General features: G+C 41.6%; 2 protein-coding genes across 2 annotated transcripts; both read left to right on the top strand.

Annotated features, from left to right (window-relative positions):
• The first annotated feature begins 2,095 nt into the window (after positions 1–2,095).
• LOC131328314 (26S proteasome non-ATPase regulatory subunit 1 homolog B-like) lies at positions 2,096–3,182 on the top strand. The gene is made up of 4 exons (XM_058361272.1): positions 2,096–2,155; positions 2,261–2,509; positions 2,772–2,992; positions 3,080–3,182. The coding sequence occupies exons 1-4, from the start codon at positions 2,111–2,113 to the stop codon at positions 3,180–3,182; spliced, it is 618 nt and encodes a 205-aa protein (XP_058217255.1). The 5' UTR covers positions 2,096–2,110.
• Positions 3,183–3,378: 196 nt separating this feature from the next.
• LOC131331224 (coatomer subunit gamma-2-like) lies at positions 3,379–3,861 on the top strand. The gene has a single exon (XM_058365109.1). The coding sequence runs from the start codon at positions 3,426–3,428 to the stop codon at positions 3,693–3,695; it is 270 nt and encodes an 89-aa protein (XP_058221092.1). The 5' UTR covers positions 3,379–3,425; the 3' UTR covers positions 3,696–3,861.
• The last annotated feature ends 18,998 nt before the right edge of the window (positions 3,862–22,859 follow it).

Genomic DNA, 22,859 nt, shown 5'->3' with positions numbered 1-22,859 from the left:
GTGTAAGTTTTAAATTTTTCATACTTTGGTTTGGTGGTTTATGCAGGACACAACTATTGAGCAGCTTCTGCCAATATTCCTTTCCCTTCTGCAGGATGAATTTCCTGATGTGCGCCTCAACATTATCAGCAAACTTGATCAAGTCAATCAGGTTTGTGGTGAATTGTGTTTTCTTAGGAGGTTTGTCGTTAATTGGCTTTACGTGTTGTGGACCTTATTTCAGTTTTCTTCAAAACTTTGTTGGGATTTCAACTTTTGTTCTTGATCTTGATGTGTTATTAGCTCGTATTTAGCTTGGTGGATACCTCTAACCTGGTTTTATGCCAAACCTGAGGTGTAACGAAGTCAGGCTAAATATTGAGTTTGTTTTTAGTTAGTATAATTAGTTTTATTTGATTGCATTGCTTAGCCGAGGTGGTGGCATAACCCCTCGCATATTCTGTTTGCTGAGTTGAGGTGGCGGCCTAGCCCCTCCAGTCTGCTAGTTTGTTGCTAGTTTGTTGTTAGTTTGTTAGCTATTTATTTGATGGCATTGCATGAGTGTTAATTTTTTGCACTGTTGTGGCTGACTGCATTGTGGAGCTTCTACTGTTTTTTTATACTATTGTTGCTGTCTCTGCTGGTACTGCTATGGCAGCTCTCTACTGCTGCTGTGGCAGCTTGTTTTAAGCCAGATGGATTCCCTGCTGAACATGTTGAAGTTTGTTGTAAAATAGGTACTGTTTCTCCTCTTCCTGAATACACCTGGGTTCATTCTGTGGCGTTCTTGTTTAGGTTACTGAGTGAAGTGGTGGCGTTCTCCTTTCAATTGTCTGGATAACTTGGTCAATACTTGGAGTGTTTACTTCATTAGATTGTTTGCTTCTACACCGTATGCAATTAGATACGACCTATTAATGAGGCGAATTTGATCTCACAGAGTAAAATGAAAACAATCACATATATTTTGAATGAAGTCTATGAAGATTCCTAATGACTATCCTTCATGTAAAAACAAGCTTTATAAGCAACGCAACAAATTTACTGCTCTTGGATTTGTCAAGTGAAATGTGTCAAATGAGTATAGATGTGCTACCTGTTTTAGCAAGACCCTTTAGTTAAGATTTTCTTAACCCATTCCATGATTTTGCGTACAGATCGGATCTTCTCATTCTTAAGGCAATAAAACAGTCTGTAGAGATGAGAAATAGTGTCTGCCACAGTGCATACCAGTATACGACATAAGCCACACATTCATTATTGTGAGTATCTTGATCTGTTGATTGAAAACTTCTTGGTGGCTATGTTTTTCTTATCCAAAATGGTCAGCGATGAGGGGTGGCTACAATTCTTATATGTCTCCTACTGCATGTTTTGAAGGTTATATGTTAACTGGTTATACTATCAAACAGGATTTGGCAGCAACTTTTTGGGTTGAAAACGTTTGTAGGTGTATGTTCACTCCTCATTCAGCACCTTTAAAGCCTTGACATACACATCATATTTGTGCATGATTAGCAATCCGTGTCAATTTTTCCAGCCTATTTTTGCACCTTACTCTGTGGAGCAGTATAACCTAAAATTTGTGAAGTAATATTCGATTTGATATTCTCGTATTCATCACTTATACTCACCTTAATATATTGGAGTCTTCTGTAGTTCTGTGATACAAATTGCAGAAGTGGTATTTCTTCGAGAACCATCTCTTTATATGGCTACACCTTGGATTTTTGGGCAGAGACAACTAATTAACTATTATCCTTTGCTTTTTTATTTAGTCTACTATTGCACATGATGGTTACTTTCCCTGTGTCACTCGGCCTTCGGTCCTTGTATTGATGACAAAATGTTCAGGGTATTTCCTTAACAGCATAAGCAGTCCATACAATGGTTTTCCGTTCGATTGAGGACCAGGATAGTCCTCGGATGTGAGATATCTCCTTACACGGCTGTGATGCCAAACGTTGCTGCAATGTTCTGCCAGCTGCACCACCAAGAATCTTACAGGTCACTATAAGCTTCGTCTCTTAGTAGAAAAATAAGAAAGACATTAAGCAGAGAAAGTACAACAGCTAGGCGATATCGAATACAAATAACTTGAAAAGTGTTGACAATATATGCCAATGCCATTATGCATGTTGGAACAACTGTGGATACATTTCTGCGGGAGAATCTGGTGAACTTACTATAACTGTAGTTCTCTTATAATCATTTGTTGAATATCCCTGCAGAATTTATGTATTCTGAGTCTCTGACCCTCATTATTTGCAACAACTCGTAGGATTGGCTGAGCAGAGCTACTAATTGGGCTAAGTTCAGTGCAACAGCAGGGCTTGGTGTTATTCACAGAGGCCACCTACAACAGGGAAGATCACTGATGGCCCCATACTTGCCACAGAGTGGGGCCGGTGGTGGTGGTAGTCCATACTCAGAAGGTGGTGCTCTATATGCACTAGGCTTGATTCATGCAAACCATGGCGAGGGTATCAAACAATTCCTGCGGGATAGTCTACGCAGTACCAATGTGGAGGTGCGTGTTGTTTACAATCCAATATTTAGTTGCTTACTTGCTTTGTGCACCATTAATTTCAGTCCCCCTCTAACAGCTCAATCTTTTAGATGATTTTGTGGTTAACCACCTAATATTTTGTTGTGCAAGCGATAACATCGCGATAAGTAGCCTTGAGGCTGTGAATGATTTTCAAGTTGCCCATTTCTGACAGCTCAAGCTTTTACATGAGATGGTGGTTAACAGTTAAATTATTCCTGTTTGGAAACTTTTGTTGGTGCAGGTTATTCAGCATGGTGCATGCTTAAGTCTTGGCTTGGCAGCTCTTGGAACTGCTGATGAAGACGTCTATGACGACATTACGAATGTGCTTTATACTGACAGTGCCGTTGCTGGAGAAGCTGCTGGTATTAGTATGGGCTTACTGATGGTTGGGACTGCAACTGAGAAGGCAGCCGAAATGCTTACTTATGCACATGAGACGCAACATGAGAAAATAATCAGGTAAGATGACGTTCATGTTATGCTGAGGTTTGAACTACTGTCTTCCTTTATCATACATTCATACATGGACTTATACTAATGTACAAGGTACGCATGTCGAACATGGACTTGTACAATTTTATGCACTGTATTTGATCCAGCGACAAGCGTTGTCCTTTCCTTTCTTCAACTGTCTTTCTTTCTACAGTAATGTAGCTTCGTTTTTTTTTTTGTGTGTATTTTCGAACATTGTGCTCCTTCCTTTTCGGTCAGGGGTTGTAGTCATTAGTTCCCCTTCCGTAATGAAGAGCAAAATTATGTTCTGAAAGTTTTAAATTTAAAGTTAAAAACATGATAGAAAAACCCAAGGGGCTGCACTGCACTGACTGCAGCAGGCAAGACTTGACAGGAATTGAAAATGAAAATGTTGCATAGTGAGTAGGAACTAGGAACAATGGCAGTATTGTTTTATACTTCTTTTTGTCTAAAACTGAATAAATCTCTCCTGTTCGTTGATGGTGTCTTTCAGGGCACAGAGGTGGTCCCACCAAACTCAAGATTGCACACTTGCTTATTGTCTGGTGTTTACATGTGCAACTTAATTGTTCTAGTTCGGCTCTCGTTCGGCATTGACGGGCCAAAAGAAGTTGCAATGAAACTTGTCGTTAGATCCGAGGATGAATATGTCAGCGATGCTATTCACGAAATTGTAGCAAGCGGCTAGTTAGATACTTGGGAGGGTTTTTTTTTTCAGTCAACTATACCGTATTACCGTCTTTCCTTTTTTCTTTTGTGAATGGGATCGGAAATTTATGGGTGCCACAAGACCCACCGGCTATGAGATGTATATGCATAGCAGACTTGACTTGGTGTGGGGATGTTCCTCTCCTATGTAGTTCTTATTTTGTGGAGAGATTTATTTGTAGATTGTATCAAGCATATGCCTGATTTACTGTTCCCCGTTATTTTTTGCACTTCTTAAATCTTCCTCCTCTTGATCATCAATCGATTCAATCCATAGGACATTTTTCGTACTTAGGATGAATGTGAAATAAAGCGACTGCTATAAACAAGGATGCTCTCAGCTTTCTCACATATTAGCAAATGTTATCTAAAATGTAATGTGTTTGCTTTACAACTCTTTAACTTATTTACTGCAGATGACATTAATTAGGAGGAAAACTACAGAAGAATACAATAAAGCCTGAGCTGCTAAATTATGATCTCCAACATTTTATTCCTAACTCCCTCCTCTTATTCTTTGAAAGGGTTTGCTATAGTTGAGCATCGCACGCCGACACGCGAACTTACTAAAGGACAATTACACATTTAGCTTAGGAAATTCAATGAATTCTTCATGAGAAGTAGTTATTCTTTGGAGAAGTCGCACCTACTGTAGGTGGAAAGCATCGGATGGTTACCAAAAGGAAACATGCCACCAAATGGTCCAAATCCTTTTAAATCGTTTTGTTGCGCAGATGTATATCCCTATCTTCCATGGATTTGGTGGATAGTTTACTTTCCATATGGTAGCATAATCAGTTCTCTAGCTGTAAAATAATTATCTAGGGAATAACAGTTCCCATGTGTCCACCTTAACTCCCAATATGTAGAGGGCAATCAGCAATCGTGTTGGCAATTGTTAAACATCTCAACTACCAATAGCCTCCTGTTTCTCACAACTTGATCTTTTAAGAGAGAATTCACGTCTAAAATTTGCTTTTTACCATGTTCATCTTCTTCTCCTTCTAAGTTATTTACTTGAAAAAAAGTCATGTAATTTCGGTTTGTACCATAAGGAAGCAGAGAAATCCAGCGGGCAAATTTGAGGGGAGCAGCAGAACTATGAAACGGTATAAGCACGACAGGCACAACATGGCACGGCACAACACACGATTAAGGACCGGCATGGCACGACACCGCGAGGTCCGCGACACAAATTGACAAAAAAGGCACGCCACGACCTGACCCGACAAAATAAAGCACGGTATGACACGACAAAAAAAGGCACGGCACGACACAAGCCATTAAGGGCCGGCAAGGCACGACACGACAAAAAAAAGCACGGCACGACACAACCCGACAAATAAAAGCACGGCACGGCACGACCCGACAAAAAAAGGCACGGCACGACTCGGCACGATTGATTAATTGGGCACGGCACGACATGACACGATTTAAAAAAGGCACGGCCCGATACGGCCCGACAAAGTAAAATGGCCCACCACGACACGGCACGAGCACGGCACGGCACGAGCACGCCATGACACGATGAAGTAAACGGGCACGGTACGGCACGACACGAAGCACGGGTTGGCACGAAAGAAAACGGCACGGCACGGCACGACAGGCACGTTTGACACCCCTAATGATCTGCATGCGTCTCAACACAATTAATCACTCGAAGCGTATTAATTTCATTCTCAATGATCATCTTGCAGCTCTGGACACATCAAAGGAGATACTTACATGAAAAGAAAATTCAAATAACTCAACTAAGACATGTAAGAATAACAAAAAAACAGAAAGAAATCATGACAGACTCAATACTTGTGTGCCTTCGGCACTCCTAATAGAAAGAAATCATGACAGACTCAATACTCGTGCGTTGGAGTAAAGCAAAAGAAAATTCACCATAATTTAATTATTTCGGGCTTGGAAATCAGTGTAGTGTGTGGCATAAATAATTGGGACAAATAATTTAAAGTATTACTCCCCCCGTCCCTTTATTATAGTCCAGTATTCCATTTTGGGTTGTCCCTTAATAAGTGTCCATTTGGTAAAGTTAGTGGGTAAAAGTTGATACATGTGGGCACGCGCCCCCGGAAATTTTATTCGTAAAATTGGGCGCGGCCCTTTTTGCTTGGAAAAAGCGCGGCGAAACGCCTCGATTCGGAGTCGCCACTCGGGTTTTAGCGGTAGGAGCACCCAAGGAACCGAACTCGAAAAACGTTTTTGCCACGTTTGTTTGATTTTGAAAAGGCGTAGACCGGTCCGTCGTCACCTTCGATATCTGAGGTTCGGGAGCCATGTTACGAGAGGGGAAGGGTTTTATGGCACCCCTCTCGCCCAATCCGGAGATCGGTCTCTACTCAGGCACTTTTATAAAGCGTTTGCACTTTTCTGTCATTTAATCATTTTTTAGCCAGTTAGGGGCGGGGGAACAGTTAATGGGGACGAAAGCGGTAACAAATTGCAGTTTATGTGACAAAATGCTTATGAATGATTTGATTGCGATGCTAAGTATAGATTGAGAACAAGCACTGAGCATCCCGAGCAAACTGCAGTACGCTGTCACAAGGTGATGTGAGCAGATTCTGCCAGCATGCACTGGTCGAGCCACTGCATGGTGATACAACCTGCGCACGCCACATATAAACTGGCGTACTCCACTTGTTGGATCTCTCAGTCTTTGTTTGCAACCCTCTGGGCTCTGGAAAAGGACCAGCGCACACCCAGGGCAAACCACGCAGTTTAATATAGCAGAATATACACAGTCACAGGCCAAACGAATGGCTTTAGGCCATGAAAGAAAGCAGAACACCCCAAAACAGTGTGGGACAAAAGATAGGCCTAGCTTTCGCTTCAGATGCAAGGGCCAGTCACTGGACCCAGAAGCCTACTGCCGTACGCCAGTATATGACTGCCGTACGCCACTTTGCCTTTGATTCCAGTGTTTGGCTTTGCATCATCTGGGTTCTGGAACATGACCAGAAGGATCCCAGAGGCCTTTACATGACAGAGATGAAAAAGATAGGATATTACCACTAAACAGTTCTAAATATGGAAAGCAGTAAACCGGTTATTAGCATGCTAAGGTGATCGACAGAAAGATAAAACAAAAGGAATGACGATCCATGATCCCCACGCCAGTTGTGCCCATACTTCCATTACTGGCGTACGGCATAGACATACTGGCGTGCGCCATGTTTTATCTGATACGATTGTCACATTTTTGCCATTTCAAGGCCAGGACTAGTATTGTTTACTAGCCTGGGCCCTGCTGGCTCCCCTCAGGGATCGAAAACAGAAAAGAACGTAAAGGTGGTATACCTTTTTGTATGGAGGTTTGGAGGAGATATTGAGCTTATGGGTTGAAGATGGAGGCTGAGAAGATGGCTGTATGTCAGCAGGGTGTATGGAGATGGGTTGTTCTACTTTCTCTTTTAATGGAGGAAGAGAAATAAAGAGCAAGAAGAGAGGTGAAGAAAGCTTTGTGCTTCTTAATGAGGCCAACCCTTTGTGAACTTGGTAACCCTTTGCAAGAGTGTGAGAGGGGAGTATATATAGAGGGGAAATGGACTGAGATCAGTTAAGGTCAGGCCTTGTTTGGCTGGTCTTAGGAACAAAAGAGGCCTTCCATGCATTAAATGCATGGGACTAGTTGATGGGGGGTGTAGGAGAGAGAGGGGACGCCCCTGCCGAAAGCAATCATCAGGGACACTGTGGCCGACATCAGGGTGGCACAAAAGTCCCGCCCAAGTGGCTGAATAAAGTTGATTTGACTGGGTTTGACTGGCGTGCGCCATTTCTTACTGGCGTGCGCCAGTATAAGCTGGACCACTGGTCGATGACTGACACGTGGCAGCTTACTGGCGTACGTCACCAAGACACTGGCGTATGCCAGTTGGGTTTTGCTGGGGCCGTTTGGCTCTGGTTTGAAAGGTTTGAAATGGGTTTTGGACGCTCAAGGCTTAAGCACACCCTTGTCCTTGATCTGTTTTCGACTATAATCATCATTGGGGAAATAAAAGATCGACAAATAACGTTATCTGGACAGTCCAAAATGGGGTGTCTACAGAAGCCCCCCTTTGACGGCACTTGAAGCACCATTGACTGGAGACAAGTAACGTCAAAGGTTTTCTAGACACCCTCTTCAAGGCTATCCAGAATACGTAAATTTTTAAAGAACCTGTTTGATTTGAAGTTGGGGCGGACAGACCGCTGCTTTGTTGTCTTTGACGGATAGATCACACAATGCGGACTCTCCTGGGGAACAATCTTTTTTTGCAACAGCATCGACTCTGTTGGGGAAAAAAGACTGTGGGACGGATAGATCGTCGTTGATTTGATATTGGACGGGTGGACCGTCGTTGATCTGAATTTGGACGAGTGGATTGTCGTTGATTTGAATTTGGACAGGTGGATTGTCGTTGATTTGAATTTGGACAGGTGGATCGTCGTTGATTTGAATTTGGACGGATGGACCGTCGTTGATTTGGATTTGGACGAGTGGATCGTCGTTGATTTGATTTTGGACGGATGGACCGTCGTTGATTCGGATTTGGACGGGTGGACCGTCGTTGATTTGAAGTTGGACGGGCAAACCGTCGCTCGTTTGATTTGAAAGTGGACGGGCGAACCGTCGTTGAGTTGAGAGTTGGACGGGCAGACCGTCGTTGATTTGACTCTGCTTGGGGAAATGGTTTAATCGCGGAATGATGAACGTTGTTGGGGACCAAACCTTATCCGGCACACAAAGAACTCCAACAATCACGGGTAGGTCGCGTCAGGGAGGTTAAATTCCATCTGTTGGGAATCAGAGCCAATCTCCTTATCAAGGACCATCCGAGACAGAGCAATAGGACTGCTGGAAAATGTGCTCTAAGCTGGTCTAAAATAGAGGTAGTCATACAGAATGGATGGACCATCGTTGAACATGGATGATGGATCATCGTTGAGGACGACTCGTTAAACCATCGTTGATTTGAGACGGTGGGTCATCACTGAAGGACGACTCGTTGAACCATCGTTGATTTGAGACGGTGGGTCATCGTTGAGGACGACTCGTTGAACCATCGTTGATTTGAGACGGTGGGTCATCGTTGAAGGACGACTCGTTAAACCATCGTTGATTTGAGACGGTGGGTCATCACTGAAGACGACTCGTTGAACCATCGTTGATTTGAGACGGTGGGTCATCACGGAAGGACGACTCGTTGAACCATCGTTGATTGATTAAAAAGACGATATTCTGATCATTGTTGATTGATTGAAAAGACGATAGGACGACATGGCTGATCGTCGTTGATTTGATTGAGAGGGACGACATGGCTGATCATCGTTGATTTGATTGAGAATGACGACATGGCTGATCGTCGTTGATTTGATTGAGAAGGACGACATGGCTGATCGTCGTTGATTTGATTTGGGAAGGGACGACATGGCTGATCGTCATTGATTTGATTTGAGAGGGACGACATGGCTGATCGTCGTTGATTTAATTGAAATGGGTAGCACAAGCCATTGCTGCTTTGAATTGTATTCTGATTGCCAAAGTGTGCTCCAAGTGCTAGTGGAGTGGGACAGTGAGGCTGTGTGCTTGACATTTGCCATGGAGAAATGGATAGGGAGAACAACATGTGGCACCCCCCTTACAATTGCACTTTCCCAGAGCAGCAGCTTCGGCTTCAGTTCCAGTAGTGACTAGATCCCAGGTATGAACCCCCAAAATCCTGATTACTTGCTGCTTTCGATACTGGACAGGCATGCTTTGACGCTGGATAGATTTTCCCTGTTTTCAACAGTTGATATACAATATGCAATGATATGTACGAAATTGAATGCATAAATTGAAAATGCAAGGGCAGACTAGGGCGGCCTCTGGAGGATTGATGGCCTAGGATGGCCACATAAACAAGAGTTACAGAAAGTGGTACTGTCACCTTAGCCACAGCTCAGAGACACGAGAGCAATAGATAACCAGTGGCTAGAGGTGTGCAGTTGAAAGAAAGGCCCATAGAAAGGGTGGCTCGCGCCAAAGAGTTTTTTTTTAGAGGCCCAGAGAGAGAAGTCTGAGAGATTAAGAGAGAGTGAGAGAGAAATAGTCCATCAGCGAAAGCCCCCTCAAAAGAGGCGGATGGGATAGGAGCCCCAGGTACTTCAAAGAGATCAAGAGTGACGACAACGACGAGAACGAGGCTGAGCTCTACCACTGAGGACTACCATTGAGCCTCTTTACTTCACTGTCCTTTGCTTCTGAGACGTGCTTCTAGATAGACGTTGAGCGGGCCAGCATGCCTCAGTTGACATTTAGGAGTGGCATTGGGTCGACGTACCCCTTTTCTTTGATGCTGGGGCGGATGAGCCCCATAGATAAGCTTTACTTGGCCTTGAGCCGACATGCCCTCGCTGCTCACAAGACTCCACTGCTTGTGGACCACAGATGGTAGAGTAGCAATGTAAATTGCATTTTTCAGTTTATTTGACTCTCTTTTGAGAATGTCTAAAAGAATGCATAAACCAATCACTAATATCTAATTTGCATTGACAAGCGAACTGAATCGACAAACACACACATATGTACAGACTCGCCTAGCTCAAATGAGAAAGGAAGAAGAGCCCCGGATATGTCACGGACTCCTAAACATATGGAAAACAATGAAATTTTGGGCATTAATGTGCCAAAATTCACAGTATCCCTTAGACAGGTGAAACTGACACTTGCATAAGGTCCAATAAATGTACATTGACCTGTACAAATTGGTAAAACTAGGAAAAGCATCCCGACATGACAATGAATTGAAGAACTAGAAACGTGTTGCAAAGATGGACAAAAGACACAAATGATGACTCATATAGGCCCGGACTGACACCGACACCCCTGTGCAGCCACATTAGGACCATATGACTCGCACAGCATGACAAGACTTGGTAAAAGCCCCTTCAACGAGATTTGAGGTGCTTTGAATTTGAAATGTGCCCCCGAGCGGCCAAAAATCTTTGTTAGGCATGATGGCTGCCTACCGCTGTCTGATACAGGGATTGAAGAAGCGCGCGCAGGCTTGAGACCAACGCGCATCACTTTTGTACGAGTGCGTGTGAACCTCAAACTAGCGCGCGAGATTGCAAAGCTACTGCAGCCGCTTAAAATAGACGTTGCTGAACTTAGAATAAACCGTGAGCCGTTAGACCTCATAAGCATTTCGTTCTGTTTTTTATGCTTCAAAATATTTTAAGGCTTTTACTCAGCTTTAAAATAGCAGTTTGCATTAAATTTGAAAGACGAATGGTTTCCCCCTTCTGATTCTCCAATGAATTAATGGTCTTCAGCCTGCCAGTCAGCACTCCGACTTGTCTTGTTCTCGACCTTTCTTGACCCTTGATGTGCACCAAAACGCCAACCTTGGATCCAATTGATAGAGTATGACCGAGCCTCGAAGAGAGACTGCCTACGTATCCCTTTCTGGGAATCAGGTCAAAACGTAGTTCAGGCAAAGGTTCACTCGTGTGTTCTACCTCTCCTTTTATGCTCTAACTTTTGCCTAGTACCGCCTTTTCAGGTTTCCGGTCTAGCGAGCTTTCGACTTTTTGCCAACTTTTGCCTAGACCGCCTTCATAGGTTTTCGGTCTAGCAGGCTGCTCTAACTTTTGCTTGGAACTGCCCACCCTTGGGGTTTTCAGTCCAACGAGCTTCTCTCAGGAAAAAGCAACACTTGTGTTGATCCATGTTGACCGAGGTATTGATGTGCTACCGTCGAGGTCGATGATCTTTGATTGTAGCCCCAGATAGAACGGCTTTGATAGTGAAAGGGTCCTGACTGCTATAATTGGAAATGCCTCGCTCCAGGCCAATTTTTTTTTTGCACCCTTATAACGTGCGCTTGATGGAACGCTGCTGTTACTGTTTTGCGCATGGTACGAGGCCTGGAGCCTTCTGAGCTGCTGCTTTCTGGCTTGGCATCCGGTAGCCGGGAATTTGATATTTCTTTATCCCATGATCAACGCCAGGCATGTCTTTGTGAGACCATGCCAAGGTATTGTTGAATTCTTTGAACAAGTCTGAACGGGCGCAATACTCTTATGGGGATAGCGTTGAACCAATTTGAACCATCCGGGGGTCTGCCCCATCTTTCAAGTTTATTTGAAATTACTTCTTCTTTTTAGAGGCTAAGCATGCCTTTCGTCTTCCCTTTCGGCGAGGGAACACATTTCCTTGGGGATGATCCCATCGAAATCTATCCCTTCGTCGTCGGGGTCGACACGGTTTATTCAAAAGCCAGCAAAGTATTTAAAAGCGGGATAATGCATACCATAAGAACCCTCGGGGTTGCCAAGTACAGCAAAAAGACTCAAATTGAGAATAGAAGCTGCGACATGGAGGGCCAAGAGGCACGAGCTCCGACTTAGAGCTAGACTTAGATGACTTGACAGACACTGTGTCAGACTCAGACTCGAAAGTGTCAATGCAAAAGAGACGCGATTTGAAAATGCAACTTTTATAGTTACCCTTGACTTCCTTGCCGAGAGGTGGAGCTAGAGGACAACAGGCTCAAGCAACAGCACTTCGGCTTCTTCAGCTTCTTCGTCCAAACCCACTTGAGAGAACTCCTTGAACAACAGCCCCAAATTCTCATGATTGAAGGATCCAAGCCAGTCCGTTTTCTCCTTTGATTGATTAAGCTTCCTCTTGAGTTCCTCCTTTGTAGACTGCTCATCACTATCAACCCAGGTATCGGCGGTAAGGACCTCGATTGCACCTATGGCCATCAGGTTAACCTCGGGTTCGGATGGGAGAGACAAAATTGGCTTGGTTTGATTTTCTGGGCTAATGAAAAGGGTTGGGTTGAATATGGTGGAGCTAGGTTTGATTTGAGTGGAGCTTGAGTTGATTTGAGTAGAGTTGATGGATATCTGGTTAACACATGGGTTTGAACCGTGTTGGAGCATGAAGTTGGATATGACGCTGGGCTTTGATGGGAGTGGAGCTTGAATGGTGCCACTATCAATGAGATTTTGAATTTCATGTCGAAGGCGGAAGCAAGCATCGGTGAGATGGCCTGGCATTTGATGGAAAGCACAATAGGCGTTTGGGTTGTAGGATGCCGGGAATGTTCGAGGCGAAGGAGTTGGAAGGAGTGGCTTGAGGAAGCCAGCTTCGAGGAGCTTCTCATAAACCGAGGACAAAGGCGTGGAGAAACGGGAGAAGGTCCTTGGTGGGTTTCGGCGATTGGATTGGGGGTTCAAGGTGGAGCCTTTGCTTGCTTTGTAGTTGCACAACATTGCACCATCAACAGGGTGCACTCTTTTGCCTTTGGGATTGATTTCTTTGTCGCACATATCCTCCCTTTCGGCGTTGGCTTTGAACAAGGATTCAACATTCTCTTCCGGGTGAGTCCTGGCTTTATGAAACTCAACCAGGTCTTTGAACACGTCTTTCGAGCACAGCTTGGTTCCAACCGCAGGAGCGTGGCGGGCCTGAAGAGGTTCTTTGACTAGCCCCAGATCTGTCTTTGAAATGACAGAGGCAAAAAGGTCAACCAGTCCCTGGACCATAGCCATTTGTTTGTCCATTTTCTGGTTCATTTCTTGAACAACCCTCTTTAGCTCAGCCAGCTCTGCTTGTGTTGCCATTTTGGATTGATGAGTGAGGAGGGTGATATGGCTTTGGAAGTGACGGTGAAATAGCCCCGGCAGACGCTCCTAAGTAGGCTTGGCTCTTTCTTTCGGTGAAACGGCCTAGAGCTTTGACAGCAAAGTAAATGAGAACTCAGTGGTGTTCCTGCAGCAAGCTTTTGAAAGAATTTTGAAGGAATGCAAAGCGCATGTCATCGTCGTCGGTGTCCTCCTAGACTCTATGACTAAAGAGTGTCTATCTTATGACATTTGGACGTTGCCATGAATCCTCGGATATTCTTTTCGAGGGTGTATCCTTGATTGAATCGACTGTCACTAAGAGATGCCAAAACAGCCTAAGTCTTTGACTTTTCCCTTATCGAAGTTTCAAAGTTTTGAGCTCGGAATGACTCAGTGTAGATAGCGTGATACTGTAACCAAAGTGGCATCAGCAGCACTGTGCTGGAGCCTGAGCGGTGTAAGCATCACGACATCCTCTCCGTTGTTCCTAGCTTTTCAGTTTGAAACCTCGATCGGGCGTTAGATAAAGACTTAGAAAGTATTGATTTCCCGAAGTCTCATTGATTAAGGACTTGAAAATTTTTGATAACGTGCAACATCGAGATGCACGACTCGTCATTGGTCCAAGGCAACGTCGAATGGACGCAAGACAGACTCGACGAAAGATATCCTAAAAGCCGCCCTAGCATGCTCCTACGCAAAACGATCATGAATGCATGTACAAGCATGCGATATGGAAAGCGGTAACATATAGACAGGATATGGGGTTAGAAGCAAGTAATCCTACCCTGCGGGTTCCTGTCTTAGGTTGAAAGGTGCTAGTGCTTTGTACACGCTGTAGAGGCCGGTTTTGGCTAAAAGGGGTTCCTCTGACTAGAGCCGCGATATACCTCCCATTGCAACGCGTGGAGCAAAGCAATGGTCGAACGGTAGTACGACTCATCATCGTCCAAGGTTGTTGGGCGTTCGAGGACCCCGGGCTCCAGTAAACTGTGCCGGTTACCCAAAACACCTCAACGGGGCTGACCAATCCATTGATACGAACGGAGAATGCCGCAGAATGATTTAGATGAGAGAAAAATGCAACACTTTTGAAAACAAACGCCTTTTGAAGTTTGGCTCACTTTTGTTAATTGATATTTTGGAGAAAACTACACAAGAGAACAATAGTAAAAAACCCCAGTTCGGATTGGTCGGATGCTGAGATCCTGTTACGTTACCATTCCGTTCTTCAGCAGCGCGAAGCGTACTGTTTTGACAAGCTTTTTGAGAATTGTTCAATTATGTATTAATCGTCAAATATCAATCAATGCAATGTCCCCAGCGGAGTCGCCACTGTGGGCACGCGCCCCCGGAAATTTTATTCGTAAAATTGGGCGCGGCCCTTTTTGCTTGGAAAAAGCGCGGCGCCTCGATTCGGAGTCGCCACTCGGGTTTTAGCGGTAGGAGCACCCAAGGAACCGAACTCGAAAAACGTTTTTGCCACGTTTGTTTGATTTTGAAAAGGCGTAGACCGGTCCGTCGTCACCTTCGATATCTGAGGTTCGGGAGCCATGTTACGAGAGGGGAAGGGTTTTATGGCACCCCTCTCGCCCAATCCGGAGATCGGTCTCTACTCAGGCACTTTTATAAAGCGTTTGCACTTTTCTCTCATTTAATCATTTTTTAGCCAGTTAGGGGCGGGGGAACAGTTAATGGGGACGAAAGCGGTAACAAATTGCAGTTTATGTGACAAAATGCTTATGAATGATTTGATTGCGATGCTAAGTATAGATTGAGAACAAGCACTGAGCATCCCGAGCAAACTGCAGTACGCTGTCACAAGGTGACGTGAGCAGATTCTGCCAGCATGCACTGGTCGAGCCACTGCATGGTGATACAACCTGCGCACGCCACATATAAACTGGCGTACTCCACTTGTTGGATCTCTCAGTCTTTGTTTGCAACCCTTTGGGCTCTGGAAAAGGACCAGCGCACACCCAGGGCAAACCACGCAGTTTAATATAGCAGAATATACACAGTCACAGGCCAAACGAATGGCTTTAGGCCATGAAAGAAAGCAGAACACCCCAAAACAGTGTGGGACAAAAGATAGGCCTAGCTTTCGCTTCAGATGCAAGGGCCAGTCACTGGACCCAGAAGCCTACTGCCGTACGCCAGTATATGACTGCCGTACGCCACTTTGCCTTTGATTCCAGTGTTTGGCTTTGCATCATCTGGGTTCTGGAACATGACCAGAAGGATCCCAGAGGCCTTTACATGACAGAGATGAAAAAGATAGGATATTACCACTAAACAGTTCTAAATATGGAAAGCAGTAAACCGGTTATTAGCATGCTAAGGTGATCGACAGAAAGATAAAACAAAAGGAATGACGATCCATGATCCCCACGCCAGTTGTGCCCATACTTCCATTACTGGCGTACGGCATAGACATACTGGCGTGCGCCATGTTTTATCTGATACGATTGTCACATTTTTGCCATTTCAAGGCCAGGACTAGTATTGTTTACTAGCCTGGGCCCTGCTGGCTCCCCTCAGGGATCGAAAACAGAAAAGAACGTAAAGGTGGTATACCTTTTTGTATGGAGGTTTGGAGGAGATATTGAGCTTATGGGTTGAAGATGGAGGCTGAGAAGATGGCTGTATGTCAGCAGGGTGTATGGAGATGGGTTGTTCTACTTTCTCTTTTAATGGAGGAAGAGAAATAAAGAGCAAGAAGAGAGGTGAAGAAAGCTTTGTGCTTCTTAATGAGGCCAACCCTTTGTGAACTTGGTAACCCTTTGCAAGAGTGTGAGAGGGGAGTATATATAGAGGGGAAATGGACTGAGATCAGTTAAGGTCAGGCCTTGTTTGGCTGGTCTTAGGAACAAAAGAGGCCTTCCATGCATTAAATGCATGGGACTAGTTGATGGGGGGTGTAGGAGAGAGAGGGGACGCCCCTGCCGAAAGCAATCATCAGGGACACTGTGGCCGACATCAGGGTGGCACAAAAGTCCCGCCCAAGTGGCTGAATAAAGTTGATTTGACTGGGTTTGACTGGCGTGCGCCATTTCTTACTGGCGTGCGCCAGTATAAGCTAGACCACTGGTCGATGACTGACACGTGGCAGCTTACTGGCGTACGTCACCAAGACACTGGCGTATGCCAGTTGGGTTTTGCTGGGGCCGTTTGGCTCTGGTTTGAAAGGTTTGAAATGGGTTTTGGACGCTCAAGGCTTAAGCACACCCTTGTCCTTGATCTGTTTTCGACTATAATCATCATTGGGGAAATAAAAGATCGACAAATAACGTTATCTGGACAGTCCAGAATGGGGTGTCTACAATACATTGTCTATTTTGTCCCTAAAAGTTGATTCCATTTTAAAAAATTAGTGAGTAAAAAGTGTAATGATGATGAGTAAGTAGGGAAAGTGGAGGAAAAAGTTGATGTGAAAGGTATAATGATGATGTTTTTTTAATAAGTTGAAGTTACGAAGTAGGACATTTAAAAAGGGACGGAGGGAGTAATTATTTTAACCTAGTGAATATTTGCATGTGTTTTTAAACAGGCAATTGCAACACATTTTATTTAACAAATTCGCAGCTCACTGTTAGTAGCTGGTACAATATTCACTAGTTAAACTGTTTAGATTACAAATTTTAAAAAATAGATCAGGCAATCTTCGTCCGTTTAACCCAAAAAAATCAAACCCACTCAACTATAAAAAAAAATTAAAAAATAATAATAATAAAAAAGATTAAACAAAAGAGGAGATAGAGAGAGAACCATGCATTGGAGGTACACCAAAAGAAAACAATAGAATATCTATACAAATAAATGGAACCACTCAATTCAATTCTTGTAGTCTTGGAAGCTACCAACTATATAAAAATTTCTCCCCACAATTTTACTCCACCTGAATCTACAACTACACCCCAAAATTACCACTTCTCAGATCGGTTCATTTCCTCCAACTTCCTTGGCTACCTGCCAACAAATTCATGGTTTGCCCCTTTCAGTATTGAAATGTGATAGAGTTATAACTGTCAAAAGAACACTTCATGACATCTATATAACGGAAAAGATTAAAATAAAAAGGTCACTGTTTCATGGAGGAAAAAAAGATTTGACAAAAGCACGATTAACTTGCACATTAAAATAATCCATGATGGTGCCAATGTGTAGGCATATAACTGTAGCAAAATAGCATTCATGAACATTAGTAATAGTTTTGGATTAAAAAAAACATTAGTAGTACCTCGAATTTAAGCTCAACACCAAATTTCTCTAAATATATTTTTGCTGATCTCTCCTGCAATAAAATATTAGAAAAAAAGAAGAAGGTAGAAGAAAATAACAAAGTTAGGATTAACGTAAAAGACCCAAGATTGTCGACAACAAACAAAAAAAAAACGTGAAAGACCCAAAACTATTCTCTCACACTCATATTTTTTCTCCCAATTTTTGCCAAAAGAAATCCAATATGAGTAAAGAACATACTCATGGATAAATCTCATTTCTTTCGATGTTTGAACCTCTAAGTCCAAATAGATACATATATTTCATATTCCAACATTGAACCATTGGTATTGCACTGGGAAAATAAAAACAGAGAGGGAAAAAAAATACAAAAAGAAGTAATTGACTCAAGAATTGTGTTGGAGTAAAGAACATACCTAATATGAGTAAAGGACATACTCATGGATAAATCTCGTGCTTTATTAAGACTATGAGAGATAAAGGGAAGGAGGGAGAATTATTTTTTAAAAACATAAACGGTCCCATAAATCATGGGATTAATTAGTAATAGGATTTTTTGGGTAACTCTAAATTAGGTATTGGAATTCAAAATTCAAACCAATTCTGAAGAATTTTGTATATATCGCATGCATATAGTTTTTTTATATATCCCAAGTGATATGTACGTATTGATTTTAAGAAGGCTAAATCAAATAGCCTTAAGATTTCCTTTTCAGAATTGACAATACATGCCCGAAAGTAACCAATCCCATAAATCATGGGATTACCTATGGATTGGTTTGGAGATATATACGAATTGATTTTTAGAAGGGCTAAATCAAATACCATTTAGGTTTTCTTTTTTATCGGAATGAGTATTTTAGGTTTCCTTTCATCAATTCTTTTCAATTATTTCTCTAGCAATACTATTCGCAAATCTCAACCGTTGAAAAAATATGTACTGATCCTAGGGTCGAAAATCCTAGGGTTTTGAAAACATCCCTCCTATATTATATAGATGTGATTTCCGAAAAATCTTAGAAGTAGCCGAAAATGTAAAAGTATGATATAGATGTGATTTCAGAAAAATCTTAGAAGTAGCCAAAAATGTAGAAATATGATAAAAAGAATGTATCTTTTTGTGATTTCGGAAAAATCTTTCCGTGATTTTGGGAAAAAAACGTATCTGTTACCATACTTGTGGCCGCAAATGTAGAAGTATGATAAATCTTCCTGCTTTGATTTCGGAAACATCTTGCTGTGATTTCGGAAAAGTAGGAGTATCCTTTCCAGATATACTTCTAGCCTTACTACGCATAGATCTCAGCCGTTTAAAAAAATGTGTACCAATCTAATGGTCGAAAATATGCGGATTCAAAAACTTCCCTGTCATATTATATAGATAGTATGTGATAACACAAAGTTAATACTTGTTTGATCGAAAACGCAACAATAACTATGCATGAGCACATGCATTTTACAAAAAAACTCACTAAGCTCCGAATTAAGAGAAAAACCATTGAATGTTTGTTTCTGGGCCCATTCAATATCCATTGAATATATATATTTTTTTTCCTATTGTAGGCCTCTTATGGTACCTCATCCTCTGTGATCCGTATTTGGTCTGCCCTCGATGGTACCCTTTGTCGAGTTCTAATAAAATCTTGTTGCCTATAAAAAAAAAAAGGAGAAAAACCCATAACTTTAGCCTTGAAGAATTTAATTTCCATATAATTATTTGAGTCACTCAAGAATTTTTTATTGAAAATATAGAAAGATAATTTTACTCTATCAATTCAAAATTTAAGAAAGGCAAAAAAAATTGAAGGACGACTTAGTATTGGCTTACCCAATTTTGGAAATCGTTTCTTCCTCTCATGCAGATCATGAAACATATATAATAATAGCACGAAGAACGTATATTGTTTGTTATTACTATTGATACACTCCAAAAACCAAACCGAGCCGACCGATTTTTATCCCTAAATACCATAAAGAATCAACATATACATGTATGTGATAACATAAAGTTAATACTTTGTTTGATCGAAAATGCAACAATAACTTAACTATGCATGAGCACATGCATTTTACAAAAAAACTCACTAAGCTCCGAATTAATTAAGAGAAAAACCCATAACTTTAGCCTTGAAGAATTTAATTTCCATATAATTATTTGAGTCACTCGAGAATTTTTTATTGAAAATATAGAAAGATAATTTTACTCTATCAATTCAAAATTTAAGAAAGGCAAAAAAAAATTGAAGGTCGACTTAGTATTGACTTACCCAATTTGGGAAATCGTTTCTTACTCTCATGCAGATCATGAAACATATATAATAATAGCACGAAGAACGTATATTGTTGATACTAATGATACATTAAACCTTGTCTACAAATGATATAAGTCCCATACCACATTTACGCTGCAATCATGTAATCTAATACATAACCAATACCGAAATGTCAGATATGGATGCTAAAAAATAATTTTTATAATTTTTAAACTTAAAAATAATATTTTTGCGAGAATAATTTTTTTTTTTACCATTCAGAAGATGTCATGGACATCTATCAAATAAAATCCATACAGAAATACTATGAGTACACTAAGCATGCACGGGCCGAATGTTGCATGCACACACAATTGACAGTACACGTAGAAAATAAAACTGGGCACAAGGTGACTCCCACTCACTACACCAATCACGCACGGACCGGATGTTGCAAGGACCGGACGTTGCACGCACACATGTATTAACACACACTTACATGGATTTCTGATTAGAAGATTCCGTTCCTTCACGCGTACGTACGGCATACCAATATATATTCATTCATGCATATATGGACCACTCAATTTAAAGTGCAACAACAAAGTGGATATTCTTGAATGACAGTGTTGGAGATATTATCTTGAATATTCCCCTCCCCGATCGAGATAGACACAAGCTCCTGACCACCCATCTAATTGGATTGGTTCCTGTCATGTCATGGCATGGGATTAAAATCTACAGAGGACCTCACCATTGTCTATGGGAAAATCTTGGCAGAATCAAAGCCTAGAAAGAGAAATTTGGAGCATCCACGTAGGAGTGAGCCAAAAATCCATCAAACCCCGAATTCAGTCCAAATTAATTCAAACCGAAAGATTTTTTTGGTTTTTTAATAGTATGGTTTGGTTATGGTTTTTAAAAAATTAGAAACCGCGTTATATGGTTCGGTTTGTGGATTCACGTTCACGGTTATGATTTCAAACCTATACGAACTATATAATACACACATATTATATATATATATATATACATATATATATATATATATATAAATATAAATTTTAATTATGATTCACCAAATAAATATGGGAGCCTTAGTCAACAACTTTCCTAATTTATTGTTCATATTAAATCCAACGCAATATTTAGTTTTTCTTCTATGTCAAGATAATTTAGACTAAACTTCTATAAATCCACCGCAATAATTAATTAGTTGATTGATGTTAGTGTGTTTTGATAATATTAATGGAATTGATTTTAATATAAGTTTTTTTTTGAATTTATCTTCGTAATGTTGAGTACTTTAAATATTTTTGAAGATGATAGCTTAGTTCAAAGTAAACCGTGATTTAAAACCAAATCTGAACCGTATTTTAATGGTCTGGATTGGTTTGGTTCTCTATTTTTTGTGAGTTAGTTTAGTTCTCTAAATTCATAATTCATATATATTGGTTTATTATAAAATCGAACCAATCCGGACCATACTCACCCCAAATCCACAGAGGTCTCGATCAATCACCATTGTTTTGGAGAAAGGAATGAACAACGTCCATATGGAATCACACTCATCCAACGAAAATCCAGGAAATCACCCCCAGAGCACATTCATCAGAGATGTCAATATGATCCTCAATAGAAACGGGAATTGAGTTGTCCCATATTTACCGAGCGTACGTCCAACCAATGTGCGGACCATCTGGCAAGGCCACTCGGGGGCTGAACAAAATGACCCTCTCGTGGTTACGGTTGAAGCTCCCCTATCTATTAGGGAGTTATTGATAAGAAATAGCCTAAATCCAAGGCAGATCCTAGATTAGGTGTTTTCTGGTTTTTTAGTTATTGAAATATGCGCTTTGATCTACTAGCTCTTCTGATGCAGACTTTGTTTTGGCTTTAGCCGTTTATGAATTTTCGATTTACCTAAAAAAAAAGAGTAAGTGCAATGTCCTACGGCCATTCTTCTCTACATACCTCAAGGCATTTCAAAGTGTTGTGTACTTTCTCTATTCATGTAAATATATGGACGACCCGATTGTGCAGATGAAAGAAACAGTTGTCATTTCAATAACATCATAACTTTGAGACGGCCAACAATGATACTGCTGAGCCTATAGTAGATCCGATTAAAATTTTGTAATTGGTTGCCCAAATGTACGATTGTTCGTACGTTGCCAACAATTTATCGATGTACGATCAATTGACCTCCAAATATTTAACTAGATAGCTACAAATAGATATTACGCAGATGAAAGAAACAGTTGCCATTTTAATAACATCACAACTTTGACACGGCTAACAATGATTGCCAATTCATTCCTTGTATTAGAAGTAGCTTCTTTTTTCTTGAGCCTTTGTTTTGTGGTTATAATAAAAGATCAGCACTTTGTACCCACATAACACATCGTTTCGGCATCATCATGATATCTTTTGGAAAATTTGTTGAGTTGATTAAGTATTTTTGCTTTTGCCAGTTGATTTCGGAGTAAAAAATATGTGCATGGAACATACAAAAGTGGATGTTAAGAAAATAGAGTCCCACATTGTTTGGGAGTGGAATGAGTGATCACTTAATAACATTTGAGACTTCTCCACTCATTGTCAATTGGTTTTGAGATAGACATAAAGTTTCTACTCGGTATCCGAGCGGGGCCAGTTCCACCCCACATTTTATAAAATTCACAATCCACACCCCACGATGACAGACCAGCAAAAAGGATGCACGATGATAGGACCCAAAAGTGGCCACATGTGACAAACCTCAAACGTGGCTGCACGTGAGGGGAGATGTTAAGAAAATAAAGTCCCACATTGCTTCGGAGTGGAATGGGTGATCACTTAATAACATTTGGGACCTCTCCACTCATTGCCAATTGATTTTGAGATGGACATAAAGTTTCTACAGATTGGATTGACGCTTGATATCGTAGCTCATGGAAATTAAAACCATTTTGGACAATTTGTTGAAGGAATTATGAATTATTTGATGCCTTCGGAGTGCAATCACATGTGGTAAGCTTATTAATTACACAATTGTT

Source organism: Rhododendron vialii, chromosome 6a (assembly GCF_030253575.1).
Source record: "Rhododendron vialii isolate Sample 1 chromosome 6a, ASM3025357v1".
In the NCBI taxonomy this organism is placed as follows: Eukaryota; Viridiplantae; Streptophyta; class Magnoliopsida; order Ericales; family Ericaceae; genus Rhododendron; species Rhododendron vialii.
Note: the sequence above shows the minus strand (reverse complement) of the source record. Positions and strands in the feature narration are given on the sequence as shown.

Bases quoted from the DNA above. Each gene is read 5' to 3' on its own strand.
- LOC131331224 (XM_058365109.1), top strand. From the start codon at position 3,426: ATGGCAGTATTGTTTTATACTTCTTTTTGTCTAAAACTGAATAAATCT.
- LOC131328314 (XM_058361272.1), top strand. From the start codon at position 2,111: ATGCATGTTGGAACAACTGTGGATACATTTCTGCGGGAGAATCTG. The intron at 2,156-2,260 runs GTGAACTTACTA...AACAACTCGTAG, and splicing joins CATTTCTGCGGGAGAATCTG to GATTGGCTGAGCAGAGCTAC. The intron at 2,993-3,079 runs GTAAGATGACGT...CTAATGTACAAG, and splicing joins CAACATGAGAAAATAATCAG to GTACGCATGTCGAACATGGA.